This window comes from Oncorhynchus kisutch, linkage group LG3 (assembly GCF_002021735.2).
Source record: "Oncorhynchus kisutch isolate 150728-3 linkage group LG3, Okis_V2, whole genome shotgun sequence".
Taxonomy (NCBI): domain Eukaryota; kingdom Metazoa; phylum Chordata; class Actinopteri; order Salmoniformes; family Salmonidae; genus Oncorhynchus; species Oncorhynchus kisutch.
The window spans coordinates 77,226,681-77,245,624 of NC_034176.2; the positions used below are offsets into that span (position 1 = coordinate 77,226,681).

The 18,944-nt window shown below is 40.7% G+C and overlaps 2 protein-coding genes across 8 annotated transcripts; both read right to left on the minus strand.

The window, feature by feature from the left end:
* Nucleotides 1–540: 540 nt before the first annotated feature.
* On the minus strand, nucleotides 541–11,709 carry LOC109882250 (WD repeat-containing protein 76). 7 transcript variants are annotated; one of them, XM_031815134.1, is made up of 17 exons: nucleotides 9,951–10,049; nucleotides 9,403–9,484; nucleotides 8,352–8,492; nucleotides 8,122–8,190; nucleotides 7,439–7,531; nucleotides 7,277–7,332; nucleotides 6,873–6,993; nucleotides 6,586–6,687; nucleotides 6,335–6,375; nucleotides 3,382–3,538; nucleotides 2,851–3,009; nucleotides 2,547–2,662; nucleotides 2,356–2,454; nucleotides 1,994–2,146; nucleotides 1,749–1,802; nucleotides 1,375–1,483; nucleotides 541–1,151 (listed from the first exon to the last, which is right to left on the minus strand). In XM_031815134.1, exons 3-17 carry the CDS (start codon nucleotides 8,487–8,489, stop codon nucleotides 1,008–1,010), a joined length of 1,611 nt encoding a protein of 536 aa, XP_031670994.1. In that variant the 5' UTR covers nucleotides 8,490–8,492; nucleotides 9,403–9,484; nucleotides 9,951–10,049; the 3' UTR covers nucleotides 541–1,007. The 7 variants fall into 7 exon arrangements, with proteins under 7 accessions (XP_031670994.1, XP_031670992.1, XP_031670993.1 ...); XM_031815132.1 differs by lacking the exons at nucleotides 9,403–9,484; nucleotides 9,951–10,049 and adding an exon at nucleotides 11,509–11,682; XM_031815133.1 differs by lacking the exon at nucleotides 9,403–9,484 and having other exon boundaries at nucleotides 9,951–10,063.
* A 2,933-nt stretch (nucleotides 11,710–14,642) lies between these two features.
* LOC109882252 (pro-cathepsin H-like) lies at nucleotides 14,643–18,735 on the minus strand. Its single transcript, XM_031815139.1, has 9 exons — nucleotides 18,583–18,735; nucleotides 17,714–17,745; nucleotides 17,377–17,482; nucleotides 17,159–17,229; nucleotides 16,929–17,033; nucleotides 16,176–16,262; nucleotides 15,504–15,995; nucleotides 15,294–15,400; nucleotides 14,643–14,992 (listed from the first exon to the last, which is right to left on the minus strand). Exons 1-7 carry the CDS (start codon nucleotides 18,716–18,718, stop codon nucleotides 15,747–15,749), a joined length of 786 nt encoding a protein of 261 aa, XP_031670999.1. The 5' UTR covers nucleotides 18,719–18,735; the 3' UTR covers nucleotides 14,643–14,992; nucleotides 15,294–15,400; nucleotides 15,504–15,746.
* Between the last annotated feature and the right edge of the window lie 209 nt (nucleotides 18,736–18,944).

Here is an 18,944-nt window from a genome sequence, read left to right on the forward strand (position 1 = left end):
ACAGGCCTTACCATTGCTGAGATCTCAGTAAGTGATGGGAAAGGTTAAAAAGGCCACTCCTTGGGTGTTTGGTGCCGTTGTAGACTGTCCTAATCCTTAAATTCAACAAGTTTTGTCAAATATCTAAAGATGGTGCTCAATTGGCGTAACATTTTCAGGGCTGATGTAGAACAAAGATGATTAAAATCAAAAGTACAAACGTAATTAACATAAATTAGCCAGTACAGAATACATAAGAGTAATTTAAGCCCAATAACTGAAGGTAGGGTGGTCATATTATTAACAAAGATTATTGCTTTATCATTTTGAAAACTATTTCTGAAATTACCCCCACAGCCTAACATACATAACACTTCTCACTAAGTCTGAACCATAACACAGAAACCTACTAGTCTAATAACATAGCTTAGTAAGGTAGGCCTACACATGAGTTGGGTTACATTGTAATGTTATTTTTGGTGATGAGGAAAAACTGCAGAAAATAATTAGCCTAGGCACAGAAGAGTGAGTAGCCTGACATAGGACACATTTTCAACACACTGGTATTTAGCCATGATTTTATTGATTGTAGGGCTGTAGCCACTGAATTCTGGTAGTTTTTATTTGAAAGATTAAAACCGTCAATCACAAAATTCACTGCGGGTACAATACAACCAATGAAAGAGCTAAACTACATGAAAAGCACAACTCCAGCTAAATATAGAAACTAACAAAACATCAACAATTTGATAGAAAACAATGTGCAACAATAGCAAAGGCAGCTTGCAGAAAAAACAGAAAAAACAACCAAACAACTTATTTTGGTCTATTCTAAGCATGTGTTCTGGGCCCGTATCATTAAACATTTTAGAGTAGGAGTGCTGATCTACGATCAGTTGAGCCTTCCAGATCAAAATTAATAAGAGGGAGGGTACCTGATCCTAGATCAGGACTCTTACTCAGATGTTTTGTGAACAATGGCCCAGGTTTCTCCTCTCAGGCAGCGAACACATACAGGCATCCTGCTCTCAGTCGGTGAAGACGTACAGCCGCCCGGAGGCGTTACCCCCCAGTAGAGCGTTCCTGGTGGGGTGGAAGGCTGTGACTGAGAGCACGTTGGTCATGTCTGGGTCCTGGAAGGAGTGCTGGAGCTGCCCACTCTCATGGAACACCTGGATAGAAAATGATATACTTTATAGTCCCAGAGGAGAAAATTGTCTTGGACACAGTGCCCCTGTATACAAAATATATGAAACGTTACCCATACCATGCATAGCCATATAACTTGCACACTGACCGTACACATTCTGTTAGGGGAATAGTAACACGACCTCAAATCTTACTTATTGTTGTTGAGGTTCGATAATAGACGTGGGAACAAAGGAGTGCTTATACCTGAACTCTGCGAGGCCGCTGCATGCTGCCCACAACGAAGCAGTCGTCCCTCTTGGGGTCCCACATCGCCTGCAGCTTGGACAGCCAGCGCCCTGTGTACAAGTTCTGTCTGCAAAGAGGGACAAAGGAAATGGATTCATCAGCATTATACAAAGACACTATTACAAATAGTTCTGGATTTGCTGGCTGATGTCTATTGGTATAAAGCACACATACTAGAACACCGGCATTGGAGAGTAAACCAATGCAAACAGAGGTTGCAGGATCTTTCCAATGCTTTTTTATTTCATCTTTATTTTGCCATGAGAGAAAAACTTTCTCAAGAGAGACCTGGTCAGTTTCACTTTCTAAATGTGATAGTATAATGAATTTACTGGATGGAGGTCAGTAGCGGAGCTCTGGAGGTTAGTTCCGAGGTGTCATAAATCCTGAAAAACAAAGTATATTTAATTGCTAAACATTTCATGTTTCAAGTATTGGACAATAAGCTTAGTGCAACTTTTAAAACCCTTATCGTAGCACATAAGCAAATTATTTATTTGAACTTCAGTCATTTAACATTTTTTCTCTCTTTACATATTATAATGTACTAACATCTTACGGTGGCATGCAGACTCACCTGATGTTGTTGTCTAGGCAGGTGGTCACTACTCTGTTGCCAGTGCCAGGAGAGAAGTAGGCACTTGAGATGCTCTTTGAGTGACCATAGAGCTGGGAGACTGGCTCTCTCGACGACGCCTTCAAACATCGAGCATCATAAATGCTCACAATACTAGAGAAAAATCAACACATCAATATCAGTTTTAGCAACATAAAAGATCAATGAAATAGAAAGTGGATTTCCTTAATAGGACTATACTTTAAGTAATCATTTTGCAAACTTGACAAAATACATAAATCAACTTATTAAACGATAGGATTCTCAAGGCTTGTATAGAGATTGACATGTTGCACATCATAGCACTGATTCCCATTTTGTACCTGTTCTCAGCCACCATGATGTACTGCTTCTGAACAGGGTGGACGTGAACACAGCGAACAGTCTTGGTATCCAGGCTATGGAGGGACTCATGAGAGGTTCTGAGTAAAAACGAGACAGACCAACATGAATAGGGCATTAGGAATAAGCTTTTGACTTATACAGACAGAAAATCAAAATGACATTACTTTACCCTGGAGTCCGCCTGTCAACGATGGCAACGTCTCCGTACCAGTCCCCGGTGACCAGCGTCGAACAGTCATGTGACAGGAAGTCAAAGGTTCTCAAGCCATCCTTGATCCGATACACCTAGTTGGAGAAAGGACAGAGATAACGTAACAAAGACCAAACAGGCAATCTAAAGTCTGATATGTGTGTTCAATTCCCACTGGGGTCACATGTAGCCCGGTGCACTCACCGTTTTATGTTGCTTTGGAAAAGCTTGCTAAAAGTTTGCTAAATGCCATATATTATCATCACTGAATTATGCATGGTACCTCATCAAAAACAGCTTTCTCCACATCTGTGCTCCGTAGCGTCCCGTCGTAGCTGAGGGTCAACAGGTCTGTAGGATGTGACCTGGAGAAGGCCATGCAGGCCACCGGCTGGACGTGTGGCTCAAATAGCAGCACGCCCTCATCCCCCATATCAGAGTCCTGAGGAAACAAATAGCAGCACGCCGTTGTCGTATTCACAAGAACTTGGAAATATCCGACTTCAGCGCGTTCAAAACAACTGGGAACTCAGGGAGAAAAACAAAAAAAACAACTAGCTCAGACTGATTTTTATTATTTTGAACGGTCATCCAACTCGGGCCTCTTTCTAGAGCTCCGACCTGAAGATCACTCATGTCATGATTTGACGTTTTATTTTTCTGAATTTCCAGTTGTTTTGAACACAGCAAGGGTCCTGAGGAAACAACAGCAGCACGACATCACCCATGCCAGATTCCTGAAAGAACAACAAAACCCAAATAAGCCCAGTCACACATTAACTCTACGGCATCCAGTTTCAGTGTATGTACTCACAAGGTTCCACAGCCCCACTCCACCCAATTTGTCCCCAGCAGCCATGAGCAGACGACTGCTGCACGGGTGGAAGGCAACAGAGAAGATACGACTCTTCACCACCTTAGCTACTCCTCCAATCTCACTCAGCCCCATGCTCTTCAGAGTACTACGGTACCTGGAAACATATTCAATGTAATGTCAGCCTGACACAAGTTAGGGTTTTACACATCTATACATTCAAATCAATACAGGACGTCCATCAAATACAGTGCCTTGCGAAAGTATTCGGCCCCGCTTGAACTTTTGCCACATTTCAGGCTTCAAACATAAAGATATAAAACTGTATTTTTTTGTGAAGAATCAACAAGTGGGACACAATCATGAAGTGGAACGACATTTATTGGATATTTCAAACCTTTTTAACAAATCAAAAACGGAAAAATTGGGCGTGCAAAATTATTCAGCCCCCTTAAAGTTAATACTTTGTAGCGCCACCTTTTGCTGCGATTACAGCTGTAAGTCGCTTGGGGTATGTCTCTATCAATTTTGCACATCGAGAGACTGACATTTTTTCCCATTCCTCCTTGCAAAACAGCTCGAGCTCAGTGAGGTTGGATGGAGAGCATTTGTGAACAGCAGTTTTCAGTTCTTTCCACAGATTCTCGATTGGATTCAGGTCTGGACTTTGACTTGGCCATTCTAACACCTGGATACGTTTATTTTTGAACCATTCCATTGTAGATTTTGCTTTATGTTTTGGATCATTGTTTTGTTGGAAGACAAATCTCTGTCCCAGTCTCAGGTCTTTTGCAGACTCCATCAGGTTTTCTTCCAGAATGGTCCTGTATTTGGCTCCATCCATCTTCCCATCAATTTTAACCATCTTCCCTGTCCCTGCTGAAGAAAAGCAGGCCCAAACCATGATGCTGCCACCACCATGTTTGACAGGGGATGTTGTGTTCAGGGTGATGAGCTGTGTTGCTTTTTACGCCAAACATAACGTTTTGCATTGTTGCCAAAAAGTTCAATTTTGGTTTCATCTGACCAGAGCACCTTCTTCCACATGTTTGGTGTGTCTCCCAGGTGGCTTGTGGCAAACTTTAAACAACACTTTTTATGGATATCTTTAAGAAATGGCTTTCTTGCCACTCTTCCATAAAGGCCAGATTTGTGCAATATACAACTGATTGTTGTCCTATGGACAGAGTCTCCCACCTCAGCTGTAGATCTCTGCAGTTTATCCAGAGTGATCATGGGCCTCTTGGCTGCATCTCTGATCAGTCTTCTCCTTGTATGAGCTGAAAGTTTAGAGGGACGGCCAGGTCTTGGTAGATTTGCAGTGGTCTGATACTCCTTCCATTTCAATATTATCGCTTGCACAGTGCTCCTTGGGATGTTTAAAGCTTGGGAAATCTTTTTGTATCCAAATCCGTCTTTAAAAACTTCTTCACAACAGTATCTCGCACATCGATGGAACAGTAGTGGAGAGGGTAGCAAGTTTTAAGTTCCTCGGCATACACATCACAGACAAACTGAATTGGTCCACCCACACAGACAGCATCGTGAAGAAGGCGCAGCAGCGCCTCTTCAACCTCAGGAGGCTGAAGAAATTCGGCTTGTCACCAAAAGCACTCACAAACTTCTACAGATGCACAATCGAGAGCATCCTGGCGGGCTGTATCACCGCCTGGTATGGCAACTGCACCGCCCTCAACCGTAAGGCTCTCCAGAGGGTAGTGAGGTCTGCACAACGCATCACCGGGGGCAAACTACCTGCCCTCCAGGACACCTACACCACCCGATGCTACAAGAAGGCCATAAAGATCATCAAGGACATCAACCACCCGAGCCACTGCCTGTTCACCCCGCTGTCATCCAGAAGGCGAGGTCAGTACAGGTGCATCAAAGCTGGGACCGAGAGACTGAAAAACAGCTTCTATCTCAAGGCCATCAGACTGTTAAACAGCCACCACTAACATTGAGTGGCTGCTGCCAACACACTGTCAATGACACTGACTCAACTCCAGCCACTTTAATAATGGGAATTGATGGGAAATGATGTAAATATATCACTAGCCACTGTAAACAATGCTACCTTATATAATGTTACTTACCCTACATTATTCATCTCATATGCATACGTATATACTGTACTCTATATCATCGACTGCATCCTTATGTAATACATGTATCACTAGCCACTTTAACTATGCCACTTTGTTTACATACTCATATGTATATACTGTACTCAATATCATCTACTGTATCTTGCCTATGCTGCTCTGTACCATCACTCATTCATATATCCTTATGTACATATTCTTTATCCCCTTACACTGTGTATAAGACAGTAGTTTTTTGGAATTGTTAGTTAGATTACTTGTTCGTTATTACTGCATTGTCGGAACTAGAAGCACAAGCATTTCGCTACACTCGCATTAACATCTGCTAACCATGTGTATGTGACAAATAAAATTTGATTTGACCTGCCTGGTGTGTTCCTTGTTCTTCATGATGCTCTTTGCGCTTTTAACGGACCTCTGAGACTATCACAGTGCAGGTGCATTTATACGGAGACTTGATTACACACAGGTGGATTGTATTTATCATCATTAGTCATTTAGGTCAACATTGGATCATTCAGAGATCCTCACTGAACTTCTGGAGAGAGTTTGCTGCACTGAAAGTAAAGGGGCTGAATAATTTTGCACGCCCAATTTTTCAGTTTTTGATTTGTTAAAAAAGTTTGAAATATCCAATAAATGTCGTTCCACTTCATGATTGTGTCCCACTTGTTGTTGATTCTTCACCAAAAAATACAGTTTTATATCTTTATGTTTGAAGCCTGAAATGTGGCAAAAGGTCGCAAAGTTCAAGGGGGCGAATACTTTCGCAAGGCACTGTATATACATTTGTCACAGAACGTTAAGAAAAAAAGGCCAAATTCCTTAACATTCAAAATGAAACTCACTCTTCCAGACCCAACTCCTCCTTTTCTTCTTTGATTAAATCCTGTGAAATAAAATGAAACTGTAAAAGAACAGCAAAGCTGCAAACAGTTATGCTGAACATAGGACTGAAGAGTTAGCCTGGTCCCAGATCTGTTTGTGCGGTCTTGCCAAATGTTATTGTCATTTTCATGCCAAATGAGATGGCTAGATCACACAAACAGATCTGGGACCGTGCTACAGAAAAGTAGGTCATGGTGAACAAATGTGCAACCTCTGTCCACAGCTTGAGAAGTTCAGGTGGCAGTGAACTATCCTCCTCCATGTTGATTGGCTCCATACTAATGGGACCCTCTGGCTTCCTGGCACGTTCAATCTTTAGCAAATACACATCAACATAAACAAACCATTATCATGAGAAATAAACTAGCGTTTCAAGACTAAAATGGAACAAATGTGAGAAGTAGGCTTTTCTGTGTAGTGAAGTACAATTTCTTAACATAAGAGCATATCCTATTGGTCAGTTACTATGTCACATTTTGCTATTGGTCAGTCACTTACTCGTTCGACTTCATAATAAATCCTGTGTGGTTCCGGGGGCAGGGGGAGTCGCTCTGCTTCCTTCTTCTGGATTCTCAAGGACTTGGTGCGAGGAGGCAGTATCTCTGTCCAGGCTACCTTACTGTAGTGAGCCAAGACATTAGTTACATTGTGTTAGAAACAGAAACGAGTCACACTGACATTCTCTATCCAAGCTGGCCATAATAAATACATTCTGTATGCCATACGTTACAGAAGCTCATATGGGCCTTATGTCCTAAAGGGATTGAGTATGTATAACGGAAGCTCATTCACTTTGTACTGAGACCTAATTCGACTGACCAATGTAAGCACATACATGGTACACAGGAAACATTGAAGTAAATATTTTCAGTCATTGGTACAGATGTTGAATCTGTCATTACTTGTTCTGTCTCTTGAGACCTCGCTGTGTTTTTTCTGGTTTCAAATCCTGCTTGGCCTATTGAGGAAACAATAATATATGTTATTCATTTCACCACACAAGGAGTTTCAGTAAAATATGCATAAGTAGATACCATTTAAACTCTGTTCTTCAACAAACTAACCTCAAGCAGTTTTATGGAGGACAGGAACACTTGGTTTTGTCTGATATTTTCCAACCGTTCCAATTCATATATCGATAGACTTCCAGGTTGCATCTGAAATGTAAAAACAAAGAGTAAAGTGAGATCACCAACAGGATTGTATTCATTTGTGCAGTTTTCAAATGTCTCCTCTTGGATCCACAGACGTTTCACAGTATTGTTATAGCCCTGAACTAGCTCACCTGATCGCCTAAACAAGGGTCGTGTCCTCTGCTCAGATGTTGATGATGTATGCCACAACACTTGGATCGGTATTTTACATATAAGCTAACCACATAATATGTTGTTATAGCTATCTGGTGTCCGACGGCAGCCGATGACGTGGCACACAACCATTGGTTGATGCATGCAACGTCTGAGCAGGGGAACATGACCATTGGCCTGAAGACTGAAATAGATTGAAGTCACAGGCAGGGACTACCCATCACGTGACCTTGAGCAACCATGACCGACTCATGTCCTCTACACATACGCCATAACAAACATTTCGCAACGGAAAAGAAAAATAAGCATTTTTTATTGGACAACTTGAGGTAGTCTCTCCCTGTTTCAATACTATGCAATCAGTTCCCTTTCGTTTGGTGCCTAATGAAACATGACACCTAGGTTATTTGGCCTAAATACTGTGTGTGATGAACACTTACATCTTTGTCTTCCTTCTGGTCTTTGACTTTTTCAATTATTTCTTCCACTTTCAAAGGAAGTGCTTTTCTCTGAGACAAACTGCATTTAATTGTAAAGTACTAGCATTGCCCAGTTATAGCCCATAATACACACAATTGAGCCAAACAATCATGCATGCATACATTCACTAAACTTGCACTTTGGAATTGCATCATGGATCAGTGGTCATCATATGGGTGGACACACTTACCTTTCTTTTCGTTCCTTGATTTTCTTTGAAGCTGAGATTTGGTACCAGTACTTCATCTGGGGTGAATTTCTTGGGTTTGCACCCATCTTTTGCTGAATGGAGTACAGGGACACCATTCTTGGTGTTCGCTGGCTTCATTTCCTGCAATTAATGTTGGGATGCATTTCACTTTGGTAATGACTTAAGTGTTAAACAGGTTTATAATTTATCATAAACTTAGCACAGTGGTATCTTCAGCTAGATAGATAGCTAGCTCCGACAATGCTGGAGGTCTGGGGAAGAATGCTAGTTAGGTGCCCAAGGAAACTTTAGGTGCACATGGGCGGGGAATTTACAACACTACAGTAATGTGACAGCTTCAAAAGTAATCTCAGAACCCGGAAACATATCTCGCATGAGCGCTAGCAGAGACGAAGATGGGGCATCACTAGCTTCTATAACCACAAAGTTATAATATCTGACCATTTCTACAATTTATCTTTTTAAATGTTGATTTTAAAACTAACCTTAACCATGGACTGCTAACCTCATACCTAATCTTAAATTAATGACTGAAAGCACATTTTTGTAGCCAATTTTGAATGTGGCTGTGGATCCTGACTGGAACTTTGTCGCTAAAGAAGCTAGTGGAAACCACGGATGGGCGAATAGACGGTCGTCAGTAGTTACTACAGCCACAAAGGTCAATTCACCATTTCATGCTTAAAAACAAAAACACATATGAATAAGATATTCGGCTACAGAATTGTTATTTCTTATCGATCTCTACAGTTTACATCCAAAAACAGATGTGAAATGACGTAAACAAATACTGAGTTACTGGCTAACTGCACTGTCTAGCATAGCTAACGAACTAGCTACGGTCGCTGCGCACATGACATCGATGAACCACCAAAGGCAAACCCCATTTCTGTTACAAATTGAGTAAAGGGCAGGTAGATGGTTTTTCGTGCCCAAAGTCGACCTTTAAAATCTTATTTTAAACCTAACATTAGCAGCAATGCTAACCTTAAAAACAAAAAGCGATTATTAATTATTTTCACGGTATTACCAATTTTGACTGTGCTATCTAGTGGAAACCCAAATAGTCAGCGATAGATCATCTTTGGCGCTAGTCAGCTGCTTCTCGATGTCTGTTGAGGAGAGATAAGTTAGATAAGACAACGCATGCTGGTCCTAGGTCTCGTTTTAGTGGTTATGGTACATTACAGTCATTGCAACCTACCATTTCATTGGTCTCCACTCACCCAGGGCACCAGTCCATGCATAACTAACCCAATGTTTGTACAATTAAGTTATGATTGCTTGTCACTAAGATATACTGTAGCGCCTTTTAACGATATATTCGAATGTAACCGCTGAAAACATACTGAAGGGTTTGCAATAGATAGCTGCTATATATTAGCTCTTGCAAACCCTTCTCTGTGTGTAGTGTTTTCAGCCGTTACATTCGCCCACTGTTGGCTACATCCAAACTACAATGCTGATGTTATGTTTTAATGTTTAGAAACTTCAATAATCTTAGCTCAAAACGGTTTCGGAACATATGCTCCGTATCTTTCGTGAAGCCAGAAAGCGTCTTTCATGAAAAATACACACCTTACTGTAGCAGTTTGGAACAGATCCACAAGCTGTGTGCCTCTAGTTGACAAACTACACGTCCCCTCCAGTTAATCTCGAACACGAGATAGTTAATTAGAACAGGTGGCCACCTGTGTCTTCCATAAATAAGTGATGTAACATGGACATATGGCTGTGTGGGAACACTAACCCTTTGAAGGTGTGTTATAATTTAAATTGTATTATTTATTTCTTCTTGCCGATATGAAATATACGTTCCTTGTGTTTTCAAAAACGTACCGCAAGCGATGAGTTAATGTTTAGAGCAAGTGTTGGGGCTCTTAACAAAACACCCCCTGTCCGAAGATACTACTGTCATCAATAGGCGCTAAATCAGTTACCTCTGAATGGGGTAGCTAGCTATATCAGTAGCTAAGTAGGTTTAACATTGACCTAGGTATTTGACAAAAGCAATATGTCGCAACAAAAAAAGTGTAATGGAAACGGAAGATGGGAGACATTATCTAAACATGACATTTTTATCCATTGGACTGGGGTGGATTTTTAATCTGTCAAACTTTCTTTATTGCAACAGATCTGATGGAAGCGGCGTTTTTCCTGCCTTTCAAGAATGGCTGAATTGATTCGCCTTGCTTTTCTGTTTGGCTGGCAAGTTTTACCATCCAATTATTTCAAATCTACATGAGTGCAAGTTTCACCATGGCACGGCCCATGGCGATACGTTGGCACATGAGATGTATTAGAATATGGCAAATATTAGTCAATTATTGCATTCTATCCATGCTGGTTTTTGCGGGCTAACTGCAGTTGTGTAAAGTACATAAGTAAAAATACATTTAAAGTAGTTTGGGGTATCAGTACTTAACTATTTGTATTTTTGGCAACTTTTACCTAACTACAATCCTAAAGAAAATGTGTACTTTTTACTCCATACATTTTCCCTGACACCCAAAAGTACTCGTTACATTTTAACAGGAAAATGGTCAAATTCACACTTATCAAATGAAACATCCCTGGTCATCCACTCTGGTCTGGCAGACTCACTAAACACAAATGCTACGTTTGTAAATTGTGTGAGTGTGTGCCCTTGGGTATCCGTCAAAGGTTGAAGTAGAAATTATTTATACATTTACTATTTATACTTAAGTACATCTTAGCAATTACATTTTGACACTTAAGTATATTTAAAACCAAATACACTGTCATTCACTTGGGTCATTTTCTATGAAGGTATATTTGCTTTTACTCAAATATGACAATTTAGTACTTTTTCCACCACTGTGACATGAAACAGATAGATGGGAGGGCATACAGGCTGTCTGCGCAATTTGCCTAAATGGGCAATGGAAACGCTTCAAAAACTACATTTTTATTCGACAGACGTGACGTCATTACGTTCAGCCGTTTTAGTCGACACCCTAGCAGGCAATTGTCGCATCTATTTTCTACACGAACTCTAAATGTTAACAAAAAATATCACTGGACAAGTTGATGGAAACATAACTTGTGACTCACTAGCAATATTTCATGGGTAGTTGTATATGGATAGTTCTATGCGATGGTCCTTTAATCTTACCTGCAATATGTAGTACAATTTCACAAACGCGTTCGGAAGATCTGGTTCTTCCGAAACCATCAGGCAAACCGAGTCGCAGATATTTAGCTTGCAAGCTAGGTCTGAAAAGCTGTTTTGTTTTCTTGAATAACCTAGTTGATGTATCCTGCACCACAGGAAAAACCCTTTCCCGCCACGATGGTGTTTTGTAACAAACTCCTCCCCTTTGTTGTGCAAGATCATTCACAGCAGCTGATTGGTTACTATATATTTTTTATAACAGAGAAGACACATCGCTTGGGGCACATTTGTTTATAACAAATTAACCAGGGATCATTCTAATTTTGCTTTTCATGTGCCAATGGCTTTGGGTGTATAGCTCATATATATAACACATGGAATCATGTAGTAACCAAAATAGTGTTAAACAAATCAAAATATATTTGAGATTCTTCAAAGTAGCCACCCTTTGCACACTCTTGGCATTCTCTCAACCAGCTTCATGAAGTACCTGCAATGCATTTCAATTAACAGGTATGCCTTCTTAAAAGTTCATTTGTGGAATTTCTTTCCTTCTTAATGCATTTGAGCCAATCAGTTGTGTTGTGACAAAGTATGGGTGTTATACAGAAGATAGCCCTATTTGGTAAAAGACCAAGTCCATATTATGTCAAGAACAGCTCAAATAAGCTAAGAGAAACAACAGTCCATCATTACTTTAAAACATGAAGGTCAGTCAACCCTGAAAGTGCAGTCTCAAAAACCACCAAGCACTATGATGAAACTGGCTCTCATGAGGACTGCCACAGGAAATGAAGACCCAGAGTTACTTCTGCTGCAGAGGATAAGTTCATTAGTTACCAGCCTCAGAAATCGGCAATTAACTGCACCTCAGATTGCAGCCCAAATAAATAAATGCTTCACAGAGTTCAAGTAAACATCAACTGTTCAGATGAGACTGCGTGAATCATGCCTTCGTGGTCAAATTGCTACAAAGAAACCACTACTAAAGTACATCAATAAGAAGAGAATTGATCGGGCCAAGAAACACGAGCAATGGACATTAGACCGGTGGAAATCTGTCCTTTGTTCTGACAAGTCCAAATGGAAGATTTTTGGATCCAACCGCCGTGTCTTTGTGAGACGCAGAGTAGGTGAATGGATGATCTCCCCATGTGTGGTTCCCACTGTGAAGCATGGAGGATGAGGTGTGATGGTGTAGGGGTGCTTTGCTGGTGACACTGTCTGTGACTTATTTTGAATTCAATGCACACTTAACCAGCATGGCTACCACAGCATTCTGCAGCAATTCGCCATCCCATCTGCTTTGCGCCTAGTGGGAATTAGTTTTTCAACAGGACAATGGCCCAAAACACACCTCCAGGCTGTGTAAGGGCTATTTGACCAAGAAGGAGAGTGATGGAGTTTTGCATCAGATCACCTGGCCTCCACAATCACCTGACCTCAACCCAATTGAGATGGTTTGGAATTAGTTGGACCGCAGAGTGAAGAAAAAGCACCCAACATGTGGTCAGCATTTGTGGGAACTTTTTCAAGACTGTTGGAAAAGCAATCCAGATGATTACGTCATGAAGCTGGTTGAGAGAATGCCAAGAGTGTGCAAAGCTGTTATCAAGGCAAAGGGTTGCTACTTTGAAGAATCTAAAATATATTTTGATTTGTTTAACACTTTTTTTGGTTACTATATTATTCCATATGTGTTATTTCATAGTTTGTCTTCACCATTATTCTACAATGTAAAAAATAGTACAAATAAAGATATGGGTAGGTGTGTGTATATACAGACTGGTACTATATAAATATATATATATACAGTGCCTTGCGAAAGTATTCGGCCCCCTTGAACTTTGCGACCTTTTGGCACATTTCAGGCTTCAAACATAAAGATATAAAACTGTATTTTTTTTGTGAAGAATCAACAACAAGTGGGACACAATCATGAAGTGGAATGACATTTATTGGATATTTCAAACTTTTTTAACAAATCAAAAACTGAAAAATTGGGCGTGCAAAATTATTCAGCCCCCTTATGGAGGGTTTGCTGCACTGAAAGTAAAGGGGCTGAATAATTTTACACACCCACACAACACCATACACACCATTCTCTAAAATGATGATGGATGCGGTTTATGATAGCGAAATGAACATTCAATTCTCTGGCAACAGCTCTGGTGGACATTCCTGCAGTCAGCATGCCAATTGCATGTTCCCTCAAAACTATTACACTGAGCAAAAATACAAACGCATCTAGAGATTCTGGGTTTGAGTCCAGGCTCTGTCACAGCTGGCAGCGAACGGGAGACCCATGGGGCGGCGCACAGTTGGCCCAGCGTCGTCCGGGTTAGGGGAGGGTTTGGCCGGCAGGGATGTCCTTGTCCCATCGCGCACTAGCGACTCCTGCGGCGGGCCTTGGAGCAGTGCACGCTGACACGGTCGCCAGGTGTATGGTGTTTCCTCCGACACATTTGTGCAGCTGGCTTCCACGTTAAGTGGGCATTGTGTCAAGAAGCAGTGAAGCTTGGTTGGGTTCTCGCGGCTCTCAACCTTCGCCTCTCCTGAGTCCGTACGGGAGTTGCAGTGATGAGACAAGACTGTAACTACCAATTGGATACCACGAAAAAGGGGTAAAAAAAATCTAATTAAAATAAACGTATCATGTAAAGTTTTGGTCCCGTGTTTCATAAGATGAAGTAAAAAATCCCAGAAATGTTCCATATGCACAAAACGCTTATTTCTCTCAAATTCTGTGCACAAATTTGTTTATATCCCTGTTAGTGAGAATTTCTAATTTGCCAAGATAATCCATTCACCTGACAAGTGTGGCATATCAAGAAAATTATTAAACAGCATGATCATTACACAGGTGCACCTTGTGCTGGGGACAATAAAAGGCCACTTTTAAAATTGTGAATTTTTGTTCAGTGTAATAGTTTTGAGGGAGCGTGCAATTGGCATGCTAACTGCAGCAATGTCTATGTAATGTATATCTGTCTGTAACATTATGATTGGCTGGGTGCGCCTGGCTGCCAAATGGGTGACCTATGCCCTCCAAGGCTGCACCCCTGCCCAGTCATGTGAAATCCATAGATTAGGGCCTAATGAATCTATTTCAATTGACTTATTTCTTACTATGAACTGTAACTCAGTAAAAACATAGAAATTGTTGCATGTTGTGTTTATTACTTTTGTTCAGTATAATTTCACCCTAAAAGGAGATAGTCAGACAGCTATCTGGCAGTATACGTGTCCTACAAGGTCTGGGTGTTCAATAGCTGATCTGTGTCCATGAAGCATCTATATAGTTATCATTAGTAAAAAAAGGTAGTTCAACAGCACTGAATATTTTGTATGTATTTACCCATCCATTCCCCAGTTGGTGCCCCAGGAGTTGTTCACGATCCAATATGGAGTGCTATTCTTTTCACCATATCCCACTGCCAGTACAGCATGGTTCACATTGTCTGTAGTGTTCTTACACGTAGTGCTAATACAAACAAAGAATACTTTGTAAAACACATGGAGGACATGTTAATTCATTGTAATAGAGGGTCAAATGTGCAGTTTGTATACCTTATGTGAACGGCAAGGAGCTTTACAGCTCATGAAAGTCTTCTACTGCAACATTGTATGGCTCATAAGTACAGTCTTCTACCTTCCACACATTATTTGATAAGATTTGGAGGTTCACAATTCAATTCCCACAAAGCTCTTTAATCCTGCCACCCAACATTTATTGTCAAGTGGGAGTGATAAGGAACAACGGAGTGTACTAGGCTTACTCTCACCTGCTGTACACACCATCTTTGTAGTGGAGGAAATCATCAGTCACTTCATATCCAAAGCTGACTGGGTTCAGTCTGGCCACAGCATCAACCATGCCCTTTTCGTCATACTGTTATAGGGGGGAAGACAGAACAACATACCAATTGTTGACCAAGACAACAATGTTTAGAACAGATGCAGAGGTTGTAAAACGTTTAGTTTTAGTCTCTCACACTTGTTATGTTGACAACATCTTTCACGAAGGCAGCTGCCAACTCGGGCTTGAAATTGCAAGAGCCATCCTAAAAAATTTAATTGGGGTAAAGAAGTATATAGTGAGTAATCCAGACAAGTGAGTCATAAGGATTAAATACTAGTATAACACTGTTACTTGGGTTATTAACATTTTCCTTTTTTACACTAAGAATCATTTATAAATACATAAATACATCCCATGTAAGGATAGTCATCTTCGGTCATGAGTCCATTGTTGTATTTAACATACTCAAACGCCTGGCTTGGGAGTCCCCTGAAACCAATACATTACAGTATCTGAATGATGTTTTTGTAGACAGATAGCTACAGTATGCATCAGGAGGCATAGAAGTCACATGCAGGACAGGAGTGATAAGCTCATGTGATTTTAAGATGGTACTGTAGGCTACCAACCCCATACATCCGTGATTGTTGAAGTCTTGAGCACAGTCCATCAGTTGCTGCTCAGACTGGAAAATATTATTACCAACAACCATTCAACAACCAATTCAACTACAGTAACCCATTCTTTCTATTGTACCGCTTCATATGAAACCATACAGAGGAACATAGTAGGTTGACTGCCAAAAACAGTGTGAAACATAGTGTGGAACTGTAGAAAATACAAGAGAAATAGGGCTAGTTCTCACCAGAAGTGGGAGTTTTCCAGTAGCTATAGCGGTAACAGACTCAAGACAGCCGGTAGTGGAGAAGGTCCAGCAGCTTCCACAATGACCCTTAGGACACAACAATAGCACATTCACTCAACATGATATCAACACAGCACCGTCATAAATGTACAGCTTCTTTTAGCTTTTTCACTCGCCCGCAATCAGCCAATCCATCGGAAAATGACATGGTCATGTTGTTGTGAATATACACTGAGTAGAAAACATTATGAACACCTGCTCTTTCCATGACAGACTGACCAGGTGAATCCAGGTCAAAACTTTGATCCTTTATTGACTTGTAAAATCCACTTCAATCAGTGTAGATAAAGGGCAGGAGACCGGTTAAAGATGGATTTTTAAGCCTTGAGACATGGATTGTGTGTGTGCCATTTGGAAGGTTAATTGGCAAGACAAAAGATTTAAGTTCCTTTGAACGGGGTATAGTATTAGGTGCCAGGAGCAGTTTGTTTCACGTTCAACAGTTTCCCGTGTGTATCAAGAATGGTCCACCACCCAAAGGACATCCAGCCAGCTTGACACAACTGTGGAAAGCATTGGAGTCAACATGGGCCACCATCCCTGTGGAATGCTTTCGACACGTTGTAGAGTCCATGCCCAGATGAATTGAGGCTGTTCTGAGGGCAAAACAGAGGAGTTGCAACTCAATATTAGGAAGGTGTTCTTAATGTTTTGTACACTCAGTATATTTAGCCTATGAGGGAAACATAGTACTTGATATTTGACAGGTGACACATAGTTTCCCTTCTCTCTCCAGTCCACAGAACCAGGATATGGCCCATGGCTGCTGATGTGACTCCCTTTGGTGGCAGAGCAGTTCTGATGAAGATAAATGTAAGAACAATTACTATTGATTAGGCAATCTTATATCAGGCAAGCTCGTAGACTCATAATTGGGGTTAACTACAGGATCAGATTTTAGTAATTACATTTCACAGCTGTACCTGAGGTTCAGTCAGGAGGAAAGTCTTCCGAAACTCTACAAAGCTCATGTCAGAAAACTGATTCAGTCCCACTGGGAAAAGGAAAGTTACAAGAGTTGTAAGATATCATACTTGTGCGTATATAAAGCTATATTATGAATACATTGGGAGGTAAGTTGTGACTGGGAAAACAGGAAGAAATGGACAAATAGTTTAAAATAAATAGATGCATAGCCTACTTGAGAACGTGTGCTTCCCTGCATTATGATAGTGGATTCTCCTCTTATGCCCAGTGAAGATGTTCAGGCGATGGTGGTACTCCTCCAGAGCATAGACTTTATTATACTGTAATAACAAAAACAGGTATAGGCAGGCAGTCAACTAAAGATGACAACCTCATACTGACAAACAAATACATTTGAGGAAGGTCTTGGCCTACTGCTTTCATTTATTACAGGAAGGAACAAGATGACTGTGTGTACAGTAACTCTGGTATGTAGGCTACTGTATGTCATCTGCTTTCCTAAAAAATAACACGTGACGGATTTACATTGTAGCCTTTACAGTTTCACATACCTGTAACATCCATTGTTTGAAGTGATATTCCTCTTTAAAAAGAATACATTAAAAAAGAATAAAACACAAATATGATCAGTTAGACCTATAATTTTTATGGTCACATTGTTACAAGTTTGAAACGGTCACTTTTCTGTGCAATGGCAACATTTTAGGCTATAGCATGTGTCACTGTTGTTTCACTGCTGCATGTATTATGCAATTTAATACGCTATAAATCAAATCAAAGTTTATTTGTCAAGTGCGCCGAATACAACAGACCTTACAGTGAAATGGTTACTTACAGGCTCTAACCAATAGTGCAAAAAGGTATTAGGTGAACAATTGGAAAGTAATGAAATAAAACATCAGTTTAAAGACAGGCTATATACATTAGTGAGGCTATAAAAGTAGCGAGGCTACATACAGACACCGGTTAGTCAGGCTGATTGAGGTAGTATGTACATGTAGATGTGGTTAAAGTGACTATGCATATATGATGAACAGAGAGTAACAGTAGCGTAAAAGAGGGTTTGGGGGTGGCGGGACACAATGCAGATAGCCCGGTTAGCCAATGTGCGAGAGCACTGGTTGGTCGGCCCAATTGAGGTAGTATGTACATTAATGTATAGTTAAAGTGACGGGTTAAAGTGAGGCTATTCATTTCGGTAGACTAATTATGATCTTTGTTTTTTCATTAGGCTTAAATACAGTCTGTTCAACTGCCCAGATCCAGATAAGAAACCACACAAAACCCGCTTTCATCTGCAGTGCACTGCATGGCTTGTTGCACTTGGCTTTCAGTTTGTTTCTTCCTCCACACGTCGATGTGTGCGTCCAAAGGGGATGCGGGATATGAACAACAAACAGATTAGGGGAGTTATGTTTACCTTCAGGTAAAAACAAGGGTGTTAAATTGGCTAAATGCAAAAAAGCAAGAATAAAAGCAACAGTATACAGCGTCATACTTCCGCGTGTGTTTCGCAACCAATGCATCACATGACTTGAGTAACCTATCCATTTCATTCATGTGTCTTGTGGCAGGGTCGGTTATCAGAGTTTTTGTAAGCACCATAATATGCCTGATTTCCCACCCCACATCAAAATAATTCACATCAAAGTCAATAAAGTGTGCACTTACTGAGAAGATGAAAATACAATTGCAAGTATCACAGAATTATTAAAGGCCCAGTGCATTGCCTGTGTTTTGTATCATATTGTTAAACAGCTGATGAAACTAACACTGTACAAG